This window comes from Durio zibethinus, chromosome 6, assembly GCF_047325235.1.
Source record: "Durio zibethinus cultivar Kanyao isolate XHJ-2024 chromosome 6, ASM4732523v1, whole genome shotgun sequence".
NCBI classification, from domain to species: Eukaryota; Viridiplantae; Streptophyta; class Magnoliopsida; order Malvales; family Malvaceae; genus Durio; species Durio zibethinus.
Window position 1 is genome coordinate 12,062,864 of NC_143167.1, and position 21,509 is coordinate 12,084,372.

At 34.4% G+C, this 21,509-nt stretch overlaps 1 protein-coding gene across 3 annotated transcripts in view; it reads right to left on the bottom strand.

The window, feature by feature from the left end:
* LOC111284758 (callose synthase 3-like) overlaps positions 1-21,238 on the bottom strand; it is a 33,808-nt gene extending 12,570 nt beyond the window's left edge. The window contains exons 1-30 of one of the 3 annotated variants that reach the window (XM_022873671.2): positions 21,136-21,238; positions 21,010-21,054; positions 20,451-20,701; positions 19,559-19,659; positions 18,113-18,237; positions 17,906-17,999; positions 17,635-17,745; positions 17,421-17,537; positions 17,177-17,269; positions 14,241-14,332; positions 13,778-13,904; positions 7,496-7,633; positions 7,267-7,343; positions 7,098-7,188; positions 5,486-5,608; positions 5,279-5,396; positions 4,022-4,356; positions 3,885-3,937; positions 3,733-3,793; positions 3,339-3,420; positions 3,213-3,262; positions 3,029-3,115; positions 2,576-2,707; positions 2,374-2,468; positions 2,212-2,296; positions 1,976-2,136; positions 1,715-1,838; positions 1,463-1,563; positions 1,201-1,360; positions 956-1,107 (exon numbers count right to left, since the gene is read on the bottom strand). In XM_022873671.2, coding sequence (XP_022729406.2) covers positions 956-1,107; positions 1,201-1,360; positions 1,463-1,563; positions 1,715-1,838; positions 1,976-2,136; positions 2,212-2,296; positions 2,374-2,468; positions 2,576-2,707; positions 3,029-3,115; positions 3,213-3,262; positions 3,339-3,420; positions 3,733-3,793; positions 3,885-3,937; positions 4,022-4,356; positions 5,279-5,396; positions 5,486-5,608; positions 7,098-7,188; positions 7,267-7,343; positions 7,496-7,633; positions 13,778-13,904; positions 14,241-14,332; positions 17,177-17,269; positions 17,421-17,537; positions 17,635-17,745; positions 17,906-17,999; positions 18,113-18,237; positions 19,559-19,659; positions 20,451-20,640 — 3,275 coding nt within the window. In that variant the 5' untranslated portion in view covers positions 20,641-20,701; positions 21,010-21,054; positions 21,136-21,238. Of the gene's footprint in view, positions 1-955; positions 1,108-1,200; positions 1,361-1,462; positions 1,564-1,714; positions 1,839-1,975; positions 2,137-2,211; positions 2,297-2,373; positions 2,469-2,575; positions 2,708-3,028; positions 3,116-3,212; positions 3,263-3,338; positions 3,421-3,732; positions 3,794-3,884; positions 3,938-4,021; positions 4,357-5,278; positions 5,397-5,485; positions 5,609-7,097; positions 7,189-7,266; positions 7,344-7,495; positions 7,634-13,777; positions 13,905-14,240; positions 14,333-17,176; positions 17,270-17,420; positions 17,538-17,634; positions 17,746-17,905; positions 18,000-18,112; positions 18,238-19,558; positions 19,660-20,450; positions 20,702-21,009 lie in introns of those variants that run through there. The other 2 variants (XM_089762135.1, XM_089762136.1) reach the window with 2 other exon arrangements.
* Positions 21,239-21,509: the final 271 nt, after the last annotated feature.

A 21,509-nucleotide genomic window follows, 5' to 3' on the forward strand; every position in this document is an offset into this window, starting at 1 on the left:
AGAATTTAAGTCAATCCATTTGTCCTTAAATTTTATAAAATTCATTATGTAAATTATTTAATTGTTCATGCAATTACATCATTTAAGGCAGTTTGGAAACGTAAAGAGGAGACAAACAAATGCCCCAATGAGGAGATTTGATTCAATAGAAGATATCCATGTCAAGAGCAGGAGAAGTACAAAGAGAATATGTGGGGGAACTATAAGAAAGGACCTCATTTTATTTAGCCTATTGAGAATAGTCTTAAATGGGGTATAGTGAACAATGTGATCCACATAGCCATCTCTAACAGTGGCAAAAGGCATAGAAACTTTGCAAGTAAAACCATATATCGTTTTACTTGAATTATTCAACGGATATTTCTGTATATTTTATATCAACAAAATCTAGAACTATTCAAAACCACATAGAGCTTTGGGTTTATAAATTATGATTTCATGCTAACTATGAATAACCATGATAGCTATTATAGTTAATAATGAAGATCCTAACAGTTTGCTGAATATTAATGGTAGAAATATTTCTGTTATTTTGAGCCTGCTTAGCTTGGAGGTTAAAGCATCACATTTGTAAGGCAATGGTCAATGCTGAATAGCTGGCATGCCCAATTTGTTTAAGTTTTACACGATTGGAATTTTTTTTTTCAAAATCAAAGTAACACCGGAAATGCTTCTCTTCTTTTCCAAGGTTTACCAATATGTTTACCACTATAGAACCTTCCAAATACAAATAAATTGGAGATTTTTTACTGTTGGACAAACCAAACACGACTTTCTTGCAAGATAATCCTATATGTTATATGGCAATAATTACGTCAAAAATAGTGCAAAGATGCTCTCCAATTTCCCATTCAATTATCAATATGAAATTTTCTTTAGTTTATACTCAATGAGATACATATGAAGAGTAAAAAAAACTATTAGAAAGAAACAATCAATCTGGGAGAAAGCTTACGAGAAAGAAAGCATATTGCGAACTTTGGGTGCGGCAGGCATGTCCATAAACAAAGAATTTGAGAAGAAAGAAATTCGCCTCCTAGCTTCTAAATTAGATGGTACATCCATTGCAGATTCCTTTGTGGTAAGTAATAGATAAAGCCGGTTGATCTGCAAAATAAAATAAGGAAAGTACATGATAGAAACAATTAATAGACTTATCTAGAGAGTTCTTTAAGCTTTAATCTCCAACAATGAACTCACCTTTTCTCTCCATGCTTCTGTAACAGGAGATACTGAAAATTTGATAGCTCCAGGAGAAGCGAACAATTGATCTACCTTTTTTTGATCAAATAATTGATAATGTGGATCAAATACAGTCATCCCATCATGCCCAGACCCTCCATGCGTGGAATCCACCACACTTTTAGGGTATAAAAAAAAAAAAAGAAAAAGGGAAGAGAAGTGAGCCATAGCACTAGGACACACATGCATTTGAGGAAATAATCATGTGAAAATGCCAAACCTGGAGATTTCCTCCTCCGTCATTATGTCCTTTGTCACAGTCTCCAGCATGTCCTGGAAACAAAGTACTACTTGACCCCTTTCTTCCGGCTTATTGTCCAACTGCAAAATTCAAGCAGGTTATTATAGCACTTCACATTACACCCAAATGCAGCCGACCCCAGAGTTATGGGATTTAAGGCTTAATTGTTGTTGTTGTTGAATGCAATAGGTATGAAAATCTTCTTAAACCAAGCTAGTTTTCGAATATTACCAAAAATTTGATCAACTTCACAATGTGGTCATAGAGACTAGGAAGGGCACTCATTTTGTAAGTCTTGATTAGACTACCTTCTTCTATACGTTTGTCAACCTTGGAAAATATGTCATCTATAACACTGGAAACACATCATAATGAATATACACTATGTTAAACAACAGTAGGCTTCACCTAATAAAAATCCTAATGAGAGGAAAGTTGCAGCTTGAATAATATGAATTACATCTCTGGCTAACTTTCTAAACAATAGCTTACATTTTCTCACGTTGCCCTTCTACCAACAACTTAATAATGCTTTTGAATGAAGCATAGCATTCGCGAATTGCACAGAACATGTAAGGGTCAGCTTCAATTCTCTTTTGCAGCTCTTTATCCCTGCTATCACTGTCCTTAGCCATGTCTAATGCTATTGGGATCTACATGAAGATTCATAGTTAATATCAAGATACTCAACTCTCAAGATCACCTGAGAAAAATAAGTTGAAGCAAACCTTGCTAGCAAGCAAAAAAGGTGGCCACTGGATTTGTTCTAAATCACGGTCAGCCCAATAGGGGACAAGCAACAGATTCATTTCCCTGAGAATGAAACAAGCTCAATACATAGAAAGAATAGATTATCTCTTATATAACTTAGAACAAAGAGTATAAAATACTTATTGTTTATAAGATCTTCCTCCCGAAAACTACTGATTATTTTGTTCCACAACTGAGCAAATTTTGCAGCCTCTTTCTCTTTATTAGATGGTGGCTGAAAAAATAGACTAGTATTAGATGGCAAGTGTATTTTGTAATTCTTCTACAACAAAATCATAGAGAGATCACAAGTTATAATATTTAATATCAAAGAGGTTTGACCGGGTCAAAGCTGCGAGAGAAAAAGCTCCAAACTCCTTTCTTCTTCTTGCTCTTATCCTCTGGAATTAAGCGGGCATTAAAAGCACCAGGCAATGATTGAAAACGAGATCTGAGCATTCCTAACGTTCGAATCTGAAGTATACAGACAAAAAGAACTCAACAATAAATATCCAGACACTGAAGAAATAAAAATACTCCAATTTAAAGTGCAACCAGTAATTTTCATTGAGCAAAGTTTATAAAAAAGAAAGACGCTCTATGATTTACTTCATCTGCATAAAACAGGTGAAGGAAGCAAAAAAAAAAAGGTAAACAACCACCATAGAGAATGTTTCATGAAAATGCTTGGCAAAATCAAGACTTTTTTGTTGAAAAATTAGAAAAAATGAGCATACAAGTAAAAGATAATAAGACAAACAATTGCAATAACTAATTATGTGAAGCTCAACTAACCTCTCCAAGGCGTCGAAATGCACCATAAATACCTCCAAATAATGTAGAGAATATTGCATACCAAATCTGGGTGTCCATAAAATAGACCTAGAAAAAGCAAAATTTGCAAATTAGATGTCAAACTATCCGAGTCAAGTGATAAGAGAAAAACTTGGATCAATTATGAAAATGACATAAACCATACAAGAATGATTGGCGCCCAGAGAGCAATGACAACACCAATGTTGTTCCTTGCTGCAAAAACGACAAGCAAGAAATGAACCTTTTGTTATGGGAAGATAAGAGAATGCCACATTTTAAAGTTCATTACCTCTTGGGAAAAATTCATGCCATTGGAAGTTAGTTATCCGAACAGACATAACAGCTTTCGTGGGACCAACTAAAGGTTTTATCTGTGACCAAGAAAGGAAAAAGTGATAAAGATTGAATGAGTCTCAAAAAACATATCAAAATCTGCCATGATTATCAGCAATAGGTAGATGTAAAAGGCAGTCATTTAAGAATAAAAAAACAAAACTCCGACTGAAGTGATTCTGGGGTGCCTTAATCTTAGCTTCATCATTAGCTTAATAATGGCCACCTTTTGGCATCAATAACATGACCACAACAATATTTTGGTTCATTTAATGATTAGTGCAAAAAAAAAAGGGTATGATTGTGTGTGGAAGCAGGACAGTTCAGGATGAAACAAATGAAAGGCACACCTCAATATAATAACTGAATGCCAACTTAGTGATTATAAGTAGGACCCAAAACATTGTATACCTGAAGGTTCAAACAAAAAAATTAGAAATCAATTATTTCAAATGGTTACCACAAAACCAATCAGTCAATCTTTCAAAAAATGAACTCTTACTTGAAGAGAGAAAATGTGCTCTCATGCATCCCCCTACCAACATAGAGAGGAGGCTGAAAGATTCAGGCAAGGCAATAAGTGAACCAGAATAGAAACAAATAGGGAAAAGAAGATGATATAACAAAAGTTATTTCTACCTGTGACCACCACATCATAAGCATCACAATCTTGTAGTGTGAACTTTCCAGGAACCGACGAAGAGAAGGAAAAAGAAACAATATCGCAGCTAGCATATTTGGTGACAAGTAAATCACAACAGCCAAAATGAACAAGGAAGGTGAATTTGAGGTATTGCCAAACCAACTTTTGATGGTTTGTGCAAACCCTGGAGGATTCTCCCAAGTATAAGCGTAAGTAACAGGTAGAACAATCACCCATGCAGCTGCTGACACAACTTTCAATATGTATCTTAACTTAACATGAAATGACATGCTCTGCTGTGCTTTCCAACTAAGGATTACATCAAGGACAGCTACAAGACATTAAATAAATATCAGTAAAATCTTTAACATAGCTTTCGACCAAAAAACCTTCAACATTGCTTTCAACCAAAAAAAAAAAAAAAACCATCAACATAGCTGTCATTGAGTAAAATGAAAAGGTTTTCACTTCTCACAAAATGCAACAACTTCATTATCAGGTTCACTTGGCATTAAACACTATGCATATACCATAGGGAAAAAAAAAGTAAAGCAGAAAGAAAATTCCAACTAACATACAAGTAGGTAGATTAAAATATGAAACATTTTTAAAAAAAGGTCTCACTAGTAATTGGCACCTTAGAAAAATAGTCTCACTAGTAATTGGCACCTTAAATTTAAGGCATCCATTAGACAACAGTATATAACAGATCAAGACCAGTCTTATTTATTATTTACTAATTAATTAATAATGAAAGAAATGTAAAGGGTGACCCCACAAGATGCAATGTAAACAATATAAGAGTAGAGAATTCGGATGCCAGAAATGCTGTTTACAGTAATGATATGTTATCTACAATACCATAACAAAAGCATAGTTGCATTAATACAACCAGGAAAATGGATATTTGTGGTCATGATTCATCACATATAAGGAAAATATATGTGCCCCTTCAAAGAATATGACTCAAATCCGCTTAGTAAGTGTTTCCAACTATATCTCTTTATTGTTAGCCTTGCATCGGAAACAAGGTTTTAGAGCAAATAAAGTGCTTCTTACAGAGAACTTGAAAATAATTTCACCAGTGTAACCTCAGAATTCAGAAACCAACAGGATGCTTTCTTTTCTTTTTATTATCTTCATAATGATTTACCTAGCATTTCAAGAGGTTCCACTCAATCAAGAAAGCTTCTATTGCCAACAATTAAAATGATAATGACAGACACTGAACAGGATTAACTGGATTCACTCACCTTGGCCAAGCTTCAATATAGCAGCAGTAATAAAGACACTCAGTACTTTCTTGAACACATCACCCCTAAAGATGGAACTTGGTTGCCCCGAGCCATTCCAAGCAATAATGATCATAGCCTTAAAACAATCAGACACTATCAATACCAAAAATTAAACACTCTCAAAGGAAGATATAGAGAATTAGGAGCAAGAAAGGTAAGTGATACCTGCAAGCACAGAATAAAAAAACTCCACATTCGATCAAAGCTTCTGAAAATATGCCAGAATGAACGTATCTCAACAAAGTTAACTTTCCCCACCCATCGGTCTCTAGTAGCTGGCTTGTTATCCTACACATGAAATATCAGCCACAAACTGTAAACAGTTTATATTGTTAAAGAAAATGTTCACCGTAAATAACAATCTAATACAATTAGCCACTATGAAGCACGGACATGTAATACGAGCATGCCATGACACTGACACGGTAATTTTCAAAAAAGGAGGACACGGGTACGACAAGACATGACAATAAAAAATTATTTATATATATATTTTTATGCAAAAATATTTAATGTAAATGTGAATATTGATTAGAACGAGAGAGATAAGTCAAAAGTTGCACAAATTTTCTCTCTTCTTCGTCATTGGTCTTGGATGCAGACAAAGAAGCCCAAGTTTTAACAAGAGGAAAAGCCCTAATTTTGTCATTCTTGGATATAGAAAAATATCTGAAAAGCCCAATATACATAGATTAGGCTCAATTGAAGAGCCAATACCTCAATCAACTAAAAACAAAAGCCCAAACATGGAAGGTAAACCCATCATTTAACACAGTATCAGTTTATGGTTATCTTTTGGTTGCTCCTTCCCCAAACCCTCCTCCCTCTATTACTAATACTATCTATCCTCTTCTCTTACTCTACTGTATTTAAAATCCAGAGATCCATCAACAACAGTTGTTCTTGAAGCAGGTGCAGTTATGTCCAAACCCAACGTCTGGGGTCCACTCGACTTAACCACCGCCACTGTACCAACCGCCACCACCCTCCTCCATGTTCCTTGTGCCCCCTTCTCCCACTCTATCTTTTTCAAATGCCTACCTATCCATCCACCCTGTCCTACGCAAAACTTGGTCCTGCCAATTCCTTTGACAAGTCCTTTGATTTTTGGGGTCAAAATTTTCATCCTATTTCTGTCTCTCACCCCACATCCAACATGTCTTGACCATATCCAACCGTGTCCAAGTTGACTTTTTATTTTTTTGCCTTGTCCCCATGTATTCCGTATGTATTGTGGCATGTCAGAAGCATGTCAATGTCGGAAACCAGTACAAAACTGGTATGCAAAGGGATCAGCCACGTTCGTGCTTCCTAGATTAGCCAGGTGCCCTTATTGCTACCTTGTCGCATGTTTTCAGTAACCAACACAACTTTAAAATCTCCAGTCACTTGGACTTGTAGACTACATAGTCCAATTTCCTTAACCACATTCATTACCTTCAAAATGTTGACCCATCAACCATTCTAGGAATTAGAAAAAAATAACGTAGTGAGACTCATAACAAACAGCAGGTTGAAATTACTTCAACGAGAATGTCCATTATAAAGTCAATGACCTAAAGTTAATTAAGCAAATACAAAACAAGCAGCTAGAACCACATGATGGGACTATTTACAAAACTACTTGGATTGCCAAAATAGATTTAATTGTCCAAAGCCTCCCAGATGCAAAAGCTCAGAACCAAAGCTAAAATAACTCATTGCTCCCATTTGAACATTCTTCTTTTGGTTTAACAAGTGCAAGGGAACAAAACCAGAGATCCAAAAATATGTTTACCACAGTTTTCTCACGAAGTTGTTCATCGGACGAACAAAAGAAATCAGCATCCATACGCATTGGCCAGCCCAACCGGAAACAATCAACAGACCTACAATTAGAAATGGGTAAATAAATCTCTAAGAATATATAAACAAAGCAGAGTGACAACTTACTGAAAAATCAATACCAGAAATATTCATTTAAATCATCATAATTCCTCCATTGTGAATGCTTGGATTTCCCTAGTTTACTCCTTACAGCTTCCTGAAAAGAAAGTCATAATTGTTTCACAAACAGAAAGACCAATTCTCCAGCATAAGCGCCTTTTAACAAAAGAGAACACACACACACACACAAGCACAGAGGAGAAATAGAGTAAAATGGATGCAAAAGTGGACAAGAATTGCATATTGTACCCATCGAATAACATCATAGATAGGTGTAACAACTTTCTTCAAAAAAGCTTCCTCATCGCCTCCATAGGCTGGCTTCACATTTTCTCCGGTCATGGGACTGACATTTCCAGCAAGCACACCATACAGTTCAAAAGCCATCTGCAGTAAGCAAAGGAAAGAAGCATTTACTATTAATTAAAGAAGATTGATAACGACATGGAAAATGCCACTATAGATGGCAACAAATTGGGGGGGCTCAGTTGACAAGAATGAAAATAGATAAAAGCCAATTAAGAACAATTTTCTTTTATTAACATTTGAGCGGTGCATATAGAAGTGTCCTAGGATGAGAGAGGCTAGTCATATTGAACCTCCCTTTTTAAAAGCTAAGCCCAAGCCCAACTTGACCATTTACATATTATTTTATTATTAAAATAATAAAATATTATTTTATATTAACATCTTTAAATATTTTATTATTACAATTTAATAAATATGTATTATTTATTGATAAGATAATTTAATCAGGAAGGGCTCAGGCCTAAAAAACTATGCCCAAGCCTGGCCCAAAGTAGGCCAAGCCTGTGGCTTGGGTGGATAGCCCAACCCTTGGACGCCTCCATATACATGGTATGGCAACAATGTCATTTCTCTAACATTGGTGAGATATGGGAGGACAGAATTTACATTAGGAAGTCCATATCAAATAGATTATAAGGCATTTAACTTAAAACCAATTGGGTATAGGTAGAGGCTTCGATCAAATTAAAAATCCTAAGAGATCCCAAACTTTAATCATTATGAGATTTATTTTTACCACCACTATCACTCGCCCTCATATGTAGGAATAATAGACCTATGACATGATATGTACTTGTGTAGTGGATTACAACCCTACTTTGCAACATGAACTTCACACAGGCAAAAGAAATCTATCCTGAAGGGGTCAATAATAACGGACAACTTGCTTTGATTGTTAAATTTTAAACAAACCCCAAGTTTACCCTGATGTGAGCTGTATTACTTACACTCTCCATCGTATGTAGGCTCAATTTTAGTAATTTAAACAAATGAATCTACAACGTCGAAAATAGAAAAGTGCCAACAACCAACAAAACAAACAAGGCAACAAGCAAACTAGGCTTTGAAACAGCGCTAAACATTAACCTAGCACCAATCGAAAATAGGTAGAATATATTAACTTGAATATAAGTTGCAACAAACCCCAAACTTAGCCAATGTATGAAAACACCCCTCAACAATTCATAAACTAAAAATGACAGCTATGTATTCATGATGCAATTTCAAAAACATGAAAAACAACTTGAATTAACATGAAACTACTATAGAAACTTGAGTGCAGCATGATGACAAGACCAATTTTACAAATATATAAATGATCGGCAATCGTCATTCAGACTAACAACAATTGACACGTAAAATTGAAGAACCCAAATGCATATGTGTGGGAAAACACCTATTTGCAATTGATTGTAATCTATATATTTATATTTGTATTTCTAGAATTAAGTATTTGTATACATAGAATTAAGGACAAAAAATTAGGATACATAATCCCTTAATTATATGATTAGTTTTAGCAAGATTTAGTTTCCTAATTTACCCATTAGTTAGTTGTATATAAACCTAAGATGCTTGTATAATTCTTAATGAGCTGTTTTTCAATATACATTCAATTTTACTCTTAGTTTTCTATACAGTTTTATTTTTTAGTTTTTTCACATGGTATCAAAACGGTCACCAGCCAGATGAGAGCTAAGTGCTACATCGTGGGATCCACTTCTAGAATCCTACAGGAGCTAAGTGCTACACTGTGGGAGCCCCCTCTAGAATCCCAACTTCTAATGTGATCTTGTGATATGTGTGTGCGTTGTGCTGGGCTTGCCCAATGTTTGGTGTGATTCAGTGAATCTGTGTACTTTGTGTTGGGCTTAACAGGGACGTCAAGCTTTAACGGGGGGAGTTTATAATGCCCCAATCCCACATCGAGATGCTTTGAGAATTTACTATGATATATATGTAGAGGCCTAAACCTAAATCTGAGGCACCTTTTGTGGGACAAAACCGCAAGACCTTCGGGTCAAAGCGGATAATACCTCACAAGTTAGGTACGGGTCTCCACAAATGGTATCAAAGCTTTAGGCTCTTCTTGGGAAGAAAATTTTTTCAACCGTCATTGCTGAATTCTATTTTAGGCCTTCATAGCCAAATCTTGTTAAATTTTTCAATCTTATTTTTTCCTTCTTTGGCCTTCATTGCTTAGAATCGTCTCTGGTTAAACTTTTACTATCAAGACTCATCTTAGTCCTAAGAAAGATAACCATGCCAGAGATGGTAAAATCTACCACTATACCCGATTTGAAGAAGTGACAAGTGGTAAAACCACCAGAGTGCCACAAAAGTCTCATGAACAAAGAGAGTTGGACAGAGAAGAGATTGAGAAAGTAAGAAGCCTATTGAAAACTCTCAAAAAGCCTACTGGAGTATGTTCTTTGGGTAAGGTCTCTAGTTCACGTAAAGCTTCTAGTTCTCATGGACTAAATGTCTTGGTTAAGCCTATTACGAGTTCTTAGCTCATTGACTAAAAAGCCACAAACCATACGACACATTCCTCACATAAGTTTAGTGCATATACCCTATATACTAGTAATAAGAAAATTATTGTTGCAGAATTAGGAGATGTTCAAATTAATCCCTCGTTTGTTTTTAAAAATGTTCATGTTCCTGGATTGTCTACTATTTTGAAATCTACACAAAAACTTACCAGAGACATGAACTGTTAAGTAACTTTTTATCCCTTTTATTGTGAATTTCGAGACCAAAGTTCAGGGAAAAGAATTGGACATGCTAAAGAGAAAGATGGATTGTACTATCTTGAGACATCAAACAACACAACTAATATCAAGAATAGTTTACCTTTGTCATTTCTTTTTGAAATATCTCCCAATAAAAACAAAATCTAGCTTTATCATTTTCATCTTGGACATCCTTCTTTTGAAACTTCGAAAAACATGTTTCCTTCTTTGTTCAAAGGATTAAATGCCAAAACTTTTCATTGTGATGTTTGTGAACTTGCATAGCATAGACGTGTGTCTTTTCCAATTAGCAATAAAAGAAGTTCTTCTCCTTTTTACTTGATTCATAATGACATATGGGATCCCTTTATAATTCCTAATATTTCTTATGCAAGGTGGTTTGTTTCTTTCATAGATGATTGTTCCAAGATCTCTTAGATATTTTTACTTAAATCCAAATTAGATGTGAATAGTGTGCTTTTAAGCTTCCAAAACATGATCTAGATTCAATTTGGAGTGAAAATCAAGAGATTTAGGTTTGATAATGCAAGTGACTATTTCAATCAAAGTTTATCTACCTATTTCCAAAAGGAGGGAATTATTCATAAGTCATCTTGTGTTAATACTCCACAACAAAATAGAGTGGCAGACAGGAAGAACAATCATTTAGTAACCACAATCCGAGCTTTACTTTTTCAAGCAAATGCACCCAAATCCTACTGGGGGTTCTCACTGCCACACATATTATAAATAGGATACCTTTAAAGGTTTTGGGATTTAAAACTCCTATGGAACTACTCTCACAATACTATCCCAACTTTAATACCACAAACAACCTCACACCTAGGATGTTTGGTTGTACATCATTTATTCAAGCTCACAACCATAATAGAGGGAAGTTGGATCCTAGAGCAATTAAGTGCATTTTTGTGGGGTATTCATCAACTCAGAAAAGGTATAAGTGCTATCATCCTACTACCAAAAAATTATATGTCTACAGTTGTCACTTTTGAAAATAGTAAATCGTTTTTTACTTAACCTTATCTTCAGGGGAAGACTTCATTCATAGAAGATAAGGATAAAGACTTCTTTTTGCTTAATTTGTCTTCCATTTCAATATTTTTACCCATTAATTTTTCTAAGTCGAACCTTGTTTCTTTTTAGTCTAAGTCAAACACTAAATTTGAGTCTAAACCCATTACAAACACAAAAGATGTGACAAAGGATAATATTGTTCTTGATTCTATTAAGGAATTACAAGTGTCCTCAAGAAGGAAAGTTCCATATCCTAAACTAGTGCAAGTCCAAAAATCTAATCCTAACTCTGGAAATGAGTTAACTATAGTCTTTGACTCTGTTTCTCAAAACGAGCATGAATCTCCTAAAACTATAATTAGTGATTACGATCTACCTACTGACATTAAGAAAGGAACCAAAGAATGTACTAAGCATCCACTATACTCAATCTCTAATTTTGTGTCATTTGAAAAATTCTCAGCATTACACAAAAATTTTCTTGTGAGCCTAAACACTATTTCTATTCCAACTACACTATCCAACGCATTATCCAATGAGAAATGGAAGCAAGCTATGAAAATAGGAATCGAGGCCTTAGAGAAAAATAAAACATGGGAACTAGTAAAGTTGCCTAAAGGAAAAAATTCCAGTTGGGTGTAAATGAGTTTTCACTGTAGAATACAATGTGGGTGGTACAGTTGAAAAGTATAAAACCAGGTTGGTGGCTAAGGGCTTCACTCAAACTTATGGAGTGAATTATCAAGAAACTTTTCCTCCAGTTGCCAAGATGAATACAATTAGGATTTTGGTATCATTGGTTGCAAATTACAATTGGCAGCTCCAACAATTTAATAATGTAAAGAATGCTTTTCTACAAGGTGATTTGGAAGAAGAAATATATATATGAAGGTTCCACCGGAATTTAGAGGTCATCTAGAAACAAACAAAGTATGCAAGCTAAAAATGGTTTTCTATAGCCTTAAATAGTCTCTTAGGGCTTGGTTCGAGAGATTTGCCAAAGTGATGCTAGAAATGGAATATAAGCAGAGTCAAAAAGATCTCACATTGTTTATCAAACATTCTAATTCAAAGAGAGTCACAGTTCTATTAGTATATGTTGATGGTATAACTGTAATCGAAGATAATGAAAAAGAGAGAGAATCTCTAAAATAGTGTTTGGCTAAAGAATTTAAGATAGAAAAGCTAGGGAGATTAAAGTAGATCCTAATTATAAACTTGGGGAAGCTAATGAAGATGCTGCTATAGATAGAGAGATATACCTGTAATTAGTTGGTAAACTCATTTATCTCTTATCTATTAAACCTGATATAACATATGCTGAGTGTGATAAGTCAATTTATGCATAATCCTAAAGAAGTTCACCAACAATCTATCTACTGTGTATTGCACTATTTGAAGGCCAATCCTAGGAGAGGTATCTAATGTGTTGACTAAAGGTCTCAACAATGCAACATTTCGTGAAATTATTTCCAAGCTAGGAATGGTAAACACAAAGGAGAAACTAGGCAGTGGGTTGATTGGTACATTGTATATATCAACTAAGGGTCAATTTGCAAATGTGTTAACTAAAAGTCTCAGCAGTGCAATGTTTCGAGAAATTATTTCTAAGCTAGGAATGATAAACACCTATTCACCAACTTGAGCAGGAATGTGGGAAAACACTTATTTACAACTAGTTGAAATCTTGTAATCTATATATTTATATTTGTATATCGAGAATTAAAAATTTGTATCCCTAGAAGGACAAAAAATCAGGACAGACAATCCCTCAATTATAGGATTAGTTTTAAAAAGATTTAGTTTCTCAACTTACCCATTAGTTAATGTATATAAAACTAAGGTGCTTGTATAATTCTTAATGAGCAATTTTTAAATATATATTTAGTTTTACTCTTAGTTTTCCATACAATTTTATTTTTTAATTTTTCCACAATATGAACTTTTTTTTTTTTTGTTAACAATGAGCTCACATTTTGCCAACTTCTCCCATAGCAAATTAAGTTTGATAACCTCTTCTAAAAAGTGAAAAGAGCAATGTGATACTATCAAACGAGGACCTACTCTAATTTAACATCTAGCCTCTAGGGCACCCATGAAGATATTCAAGTGTGATAATGTCCAATTCTACACGAAAACATTTCTCATTAAATACAAAAATACTCTTGGGAAAAACTTCTTCATACCAATTGCTAATCTTTTCATATCAAAGTCAATCTAAATAATGCCAATAATATTGGAAACATAGGGGTCAGGCGACTATTTCCATACACGTTACACAAAAGCCTAAACCCATTTGGCTAAAAGCCTTTTGGCTAAAAATATATTGGAAACATAGGGGTCAGGTGACTATTTCCATAGACGTTACACAAAAGCCTAAACCCATTTGGCTAAAAATACATGAGTCCGAGTAGGCATATTTACGGCAAGAAGAGGAGTTTTTCAGACATACATGATGATAGATATAGCAAAGGCATTCTGGCATGAACCTCAAGTTTGCAGCTTCACCCCATATTAAAAGATACAGACTCATGTATAGTAATTTTCGCTGTTGCACTTCCTGCTGAATGGTAGGCAACCTGCAGATTTAAATATCAAGAAGAATTAAGACAGAATAAATATAGGAAATCTATTCCATAGAACATGAATGCAGTTCAACATCTTGAAAGGCAAGGTCTAAATTGCAAAGGAAAGATACATAACAAGCACCCCCTACATAGAATAAGTGGTCCTTCACCAAATTTACAGAATGGAGTTCACTGTGCTATGTTGAACCATTTAGATTTATGTTGATATTAACTTAACTCATGACATGTATTTCTCTTAAAATATATCCTTAAAGCAGCATAAAACAGCTTCCATTGAAGTTATAGTCCAGCAAAATTTTACTGCTAAATAATAGCATCTCATCTCACCAAAGACTACTTTTTCGATCCAAGTACTTGCACCACTTTTTGTAGTTCTTAAAAAGTTTCTTCATCACTTCTGTCAGTGCATGGTCATCCAACTGTTCAAGAAAAAAATTATGTCAGACAATTTTTTGCCATATAACCTTTGAGACAATGAAGGTTACTGAATTAAAAAAAAAAGGCCAATCTTTAAGTAAGATCTTAGATTGAAGTCCATAACTATACCCCTCCCCACAACCCCCTCAAAAAAAAAAAAAAAAAAAAAAAACTGGAAATATAAAAGAATCAGATTCGAGCTAGAAGATAAGATCCAATTGTTTATGCTCCAATCCCAAACTCAAGCAAGCATGAAAGAAAGCAAGAAACGCCTTGGAATTTTACATAGTGAAAAGAGCTGGAAGCACAAAAAAAAAAAAACATTTTTTAACAGACCCAGATCAAGAACTTTGCATCTTTGCTCTTCAAGAAACTAGATTAGGTCCAAAATATTTGCTAGTTTTGTGCTCACCCGTGAGTTCATAAATCATAACTACAGTTTTGGGTTTGGAATGGCAGGTAATTGTTTTAAACTAAGCTACTTCGTCAAATTGGGTTAATGGGTGGTTGTTTGTATGACTATATATCCTTTAAGCATTTAACCTAAAACCAATTAGTAATAGGTGGAACAGCTCAACTATAAGGCTATAAAAAACTCTAAAACCATTGAAGCTCCCCCTCGTGTTCAAGCTAATACTAACAACTAAAACAAATGAACCTAACATGCAACAAAATAGCAGGCAACAAACCACAATAATAAACGAGGTAAGAAACAACCTTAGCTCTAATACCATGTTGAGCTTTCAAAATAAAACCATTTGGCAATATGTAGAAAGGACCAACCTAAACATAAGACCATAACATTTGGCCAAAAAAAAAAAAATACAGCCATAACATTTGGCCAAAATATATATATATGGCCATAACAAACTCTAAGCTTATCTGATATGGGATAATATCATTCAACATTCCCTTCATGTGAAGGCCAATACTAACAACTGAAATAAATGAGCCTAACACATGGCTAACAAATAATGGTCAACAAACAACATAAAATTGGTCATGTAATTGTAAGACACATGTTAGGCCACCCATTTGTGTTAATTGTTAGTATTACAAGGGTTAAATGGTGTTATATCATTAAGTTCATAGAAATTTGTTGTGACCTTTTATACTTAAGTTGGACCTCTCCACCCATCACCAAATTGTTTTAGTAGGATGCTTAACATGGTAAAAGCTCAAGTTTGTTACCTTATATATTAAGCAATTTGTTGCCTCTTATTTGTTTGTTTTTGTCCAGATAGACATTTTGATACTTAACAGTGTTTTTGCTCTTGAAATTTCACAGTAATAAGGACAATTTTAGTTAAATTGTGCTCGGTTTGGGTGGAATTTATAGAGAAAATAGCATTGATGTATCGTTCCTGGGTTGAATTATATTATAGTGGTTATTGAGTTGGGTTTGAATGGTGGCTCCACAACAAGAAAGATGAGAGTTAGGTGTGTACACTAAACTTTTGAAAAATGATATTTTCAATAATTTAATTTTCTCAATATGTTCCATAACTCATTTCAGAAATCACTTAATGAAAGATTAACAATGAGAAATTGTGTCACAACCACAAGAAAGATGGGAGTTAGGCTGTGTTTAATAATAAACCTTTGAAAATTTAAATTTTCAACAATTTAATTTTCTCAATGTGTTTGATTAGAAATCACTTAACGAAAGATTTACAATGCTAAAAATCTAAGTAGCTTTTAGCTACTTAGGTATTAAGTTAATTATATTCAAGGAAAATTCTTTTGTTTAATTAGAATAGTCTTATATTGGTTCCTTTTAATCATTTATTCTTTCCTTTATAACTTTTATAAAATCACAATATTTACAAAATTAAATCTCTCTTTTACAAAAGATTAAATAAAAAAGATCTACTTAGCATTTAATTTTCATTATGGTACCAAAGAATTTCTATATCATAAATTGAGTTCTTAATTTTTCAACCAAAAATTCATTACTTAATTTTCGAAAGTTGAACTTTTACCAACAGCACCTTAGTGAGCAACAATTGTCTGCAGAAAATATGAAACCAGCATTGTTGGCTTAGCACTAACAAGCAGGAAACTACAGAATGACTTTAATAGAGATCCATAAGATGAAATGAGAAAAGTACTCTGAATAACTGGAAAAAAAATTCAAGAAACAGGAAAATCAAGAAAGAATTATATATTTTTGTTGATTGGGTCCATTTTCCACCAAATCATCATATCTAACCGAATAAAATGTCCAACCAAAAAATAAGAAACAAAAAGTACACATAACTAAAATGCCCTTCAGGTTATTCATCAAACTCATAGCACCAAATCCTAATTTACACTAGGGACAAATCCAAACTTATCAAAATTCAAATATGAAGTGGGGCATTTATAAGAGGAAAAGGGGAGAAAAGCAACCATCACCATTCTAATATTAACAACATGCTCACAGGGAAAAATATATATCTAGTCGACAACCAAACCTGGGATTGTTGATTGAACTTAATGGCACCATAATACTAATTTACCCTAGTAAATGTTTAGGGAAATTCCAAACTTCTGATAAAAATTCAAGCCTGCAATGGGCCATATATAAGAGGAAACCAGGATAAAAGTGACCTTCACCATTCTACATTCGAGACAAAAAGTTCATGCTCACTGAGAAAAATATATATCTAGTTGACAAGTAAACCTTGGGTTGTTGATCAGAATTTGGAAAAGTTCAGGGACAATTCCAAACTTCTGATAAAAATTCAAGCATAAAATGGGCCATATATAGGAGGAAACCAGGATAAAAGTAACCATCACCATTCTACATTTGAGATAAAATGTTCATGCTCACAGAGAAAAATATATATAGTTGACAAGCAAACCTTGGGTTGTTGATCAGGCTTTGGAAATCGCCGTATGTGCACATTTGCAAGCAATAAGATCAGATGCTCCCTTTGATTTGCCACGTTATCTTTCTGAAGAGATAACAACTGAGACATCAGTACCATCCAAAAAGATTGAATTGGCTATTAACAATATTTTATCAGCAGATTTCAAATATTGCAAGGGAGCAAACAACACTCAATTGTATTGCATAAAGGTACTTCTGGTTAGTTTATTTTTCACCTGAAACCCAAACATTTCCTGAAGCCAATCTAGAATGTCTTCATCTTTCTTTTTCCTGTGATCTTTGGGCCATGGAAGACCCCTGGTGTTACGAAGAGCATAAACAGCTGCTATGATCTACAGTTATGTAAATAACGATTTGTAAGCAAGTGAAGGGAAAAGCAGATTGGAAGTTCAAAACAGCTTATCAGATAAGATACAAGTTCAAATCTACCTCAGGATATTGCATAATAGCCTGGTTCGCACTATCAGGATCAAGAGGAAGGATATTGTAAGGGACCAAGATCTGTGTCTGTTCCGCAACTTTATGTTGAGCTTCCAAAATCTGCACAAACCCTAATAATTATTACATCCTTCACATGCAAAAAATTGAAATCTGAACTTCATGATTTCCTAGTAAATTAATCTTGCTAGTGAAAGATACCTACAACAAACAACACACTATAAAAAAAGATCACAGTTCAAGATATCTAAAATAGTCTCACCTCACGGTCAACTTCAATAGATTGTGTCAAATTGACAGCCTTCAAAACCTCAAAGAGAACATTTGCAGTCTGGTATGCTTTTGTAAGTTGCGCCCTGCATAAGAACACAAAATTTACGTCAAATAAAGAACTACCAATGGCAATTCCCAAAATAATCACCCAAATTAACTTAATATTAAAATAACACCATGTAATCCAAGGACTTACCTATCAGCTTTATCAGCAGCATTTGTAAGCGCCTGAATGTATTTTTTGTAATAGTGTTGATAAAAACTTTGCATTTCACGAGCATCACTTTTCTTAACCCTTCCCTGTAGAGTTGGATCATTCTCCTGTAATAATAAGACAATACCTCCTCATGAGACCAACAACAAAAAACATGGATGCAAGAGCTAGAAGTATAAGCGCAAATGAATGCCTGTAGACACTATAACCAAATTTATTATATCTTAGGTGCACTTTAGTCTTTTGGCATGAAAAACTTTGTTTCCAAATGAAATTCTACATGCTAACAAGCACTCCACATCAGATCTGTCCTGTCAGGATCTACAATATTGCAACCAGTGATCCTAGGGAAGCTATACCATGAACTATTATGAGCGTGCCTAGGACACTTCTATCCACGAACAATTAACCATACCTGTGGCCAGAATATGAAAGTTTTGATTATCCAACTCGGTAACTTGTAAGAACTATGTAAGACCAAACAAAATAATATGTTTTCCTTTGACCATTAACACAAGTATCACATAAATGAATAAGAAAGGTCCCACACAAAATATATTTTTTAAACAAATATTGCAGGCCCTTTTCTAAATTCCAGGGCACTCACAGGCAATTTGTCTTGCAAAGTCAATGTCCTTCTGGGACAGACTGAGGCCCATGTCACAAATCACTATAAGAGATATAACCACCATTTGGGATATGAATCACAAAGCATACAATTAAAAAAATATGTAAAAGCTAATTTAAGTTTTCATTAAAAAAAATTAACTAAGCATAAAAATTCATTAACAAAAAAGAAAAACAAGTTACATAAAATAAATATACGCCATGCATGAGAGAAAGGAAGGAGAAGGACAGTAATTTAGAGTTGGGTTGACTTAGAACCTAAGAGGACTTCTACAATATAAGTGAATTTGAACAAGCACATAAGCTCATTCTCAGTTACACAAATTTATAAAAACCATTTTGGCAGGCATGGATTTCCAAAAGAGAAATGAGCTGCAGGAATGGTAACTCACATTTTTAAGAAAAAAGCCAATAGGGAGAGCATAGACACAACTTTCTACCAGATCCCAAAGTTCTAAATAACAACTATAACCAACAAGAAAACAGTAATTATAAAAGGGTGTAAACTGAAAACCTTGTTTCCTTCTATGTTTTTCCCCTTTTTCTCTTGTATTAAGCTGCTGAATTTCAGCACAGCAACTACAAGAACACAAGGTTCCACAAAAATTTTGAAAAAGTCCCAGAAATACACTCAATAAATAATTCATTAATTGTCCACAATCATTAAGCCGCAATGCCTATAAATCATGCCATTGTTCTCACACTACTCTACCCAAATTGAAGATCAGTTCTACATTTCAAAGGCATTGAAAATATATGCTAAGCAAATTCTTTAGATGAGAAGAACACAACAATACTCACTCTTTCAAGACGTTGAAGGAGTGCAGTTTTAAATTGGCGAACACCACGTCCACTGGAAGTGGGATCCAGCCTGTGAGCTTTCTCAAATGCATAGAATCGACCTACACAGAAAATCACAAGGAATAGATTCTACTTGAGATTGCAGATATTTGACACAATCACAATGCAAGTAACCATAAAGCAAGAAGCAGATCTAGAGCAAGATTTTGAAATGTCACTCTTCAAGGAAAACCAAATAGGCAGGGACATTTAACACCCACTAAATCACTGCTCTCTATAGAGTATGCTTTTAAGATCTAGGAGGACGGTAGACAACTGTAAACAACACCATTATTTTTAAATTCTTAGCAAAATAACTTCAAAACTAGAAAATGTCACAAACATTTATTGGTTCACACTTCACAGTGTCAATCCTTTCTACTTATTTTATAAAAGATTACAGGGAAGAAAATACATCCTCTTCATGAAATGCCTCTGAATAACACAACAATAGGAAACCACAAAATGTCATTTTCAAGCATTATAAATTTGGCAAGTTCTAGCTTGGCATATATTTCTAACTTAAGTATCTTAACAAAAAAGTGAGATGCAAATCAAAGTATCACTACAAAATAATTAACCCGGTGATGTAGACAACAGTGTACACTAACATGTCAACGGCTGCATGCGTAAGTATATTTTCACCCACATGTGCAAACAACATAACGTATATCCAGAAGCATACAACGTACACAGAGAATCAGAAAAACAGGTTAGATTTATTGTGATTCTGAACTGCTATACTTTATGCACTCATCACAACATATATGAAAATAGTACTGAAACTAACGGCATTAAAACACAGAGAAAATCCATAACCATATTATGAAAGCAAACTAAGACAGAAACTTACAGAGGTAAGCCACCCTTGGGTTGCTTGATTCGACCTCATTGGCAACACGGAGAATGGGTGCAATCTCGCCAAGAGAAGATGGCACCACCTCACTGTCAAAAGCTGTCTCTCCTAGATTACCCGCAGTCTGCGTCCGTGTGATCCGCCTCTGCGGCGGTTGCGATGAATCTGACCCCCTGCTCGAGGACATTTTTGCCCCCGCCTTCCACCCAAAACCTCAACAGATAAAAGTGGGAAAAACACTCACTTACCTGCAAGAAAAAATAAGCATTCTTTTCATCTTATATCATGCTTTTAAGAAGTACAAAATCAAACCCAAAATTTAACCTTCTCTTAACTTAATAGTACATGATAAAGCCCCAGAAATAAAAAATAAAACAAAGAAAGAAATTTTCAGAAAACAACAAAGCAAAAGCAAGTAAATCGAACGTTCAAAAGAGAATATAAAGGCTCTTATAAGAAAAGAAACTACAGTAAAGCACCAAAACCCTAATCAAACATCAAAAACACGCTCCAAAAAAAAGAAGATAATAGGAGATGAAAAAAGAAAGTGAAGTACCAGGTGATTAAAGAGAAGATTTTAATTTTTAAGCTACTAAATCATCTGCAAAAACAGGAACAGATTAAACACTTAAAACAGTAAAGGCAATGTGAAGAGAAAGTTTGAAGGGGAAAGAGAGCTCACAGAGAAAAACCCTAAGAGAGAGAAAGACAAATATAGAGGGAGAAACAAAGAGAGAGAGTGCGAGACAGAAGGGATGGACAGCTACTTTAAGCTACTTAGCATCAAAGATAGCAAACTGGAGACCCAAGCTAAGAAAAAAGAAAGTTACAGCCCACAGCTACCGGCCGAGTGGGAATGGCACAGAATGAGGCTTCAAGTTTTTTAAATTTACGAACTTGCCACTCTCCAGACTAAACCTTCAACTCTTAATTAGTAGCATTATTTTTCTTCTTTTATTCAATTATAAATGCTCCACATTCTACTACTACGATAATTATTAAGAAAACATAAAAAGAAACTTTTGTTTAGCACTTAGCATTCATGATGGTATGGGG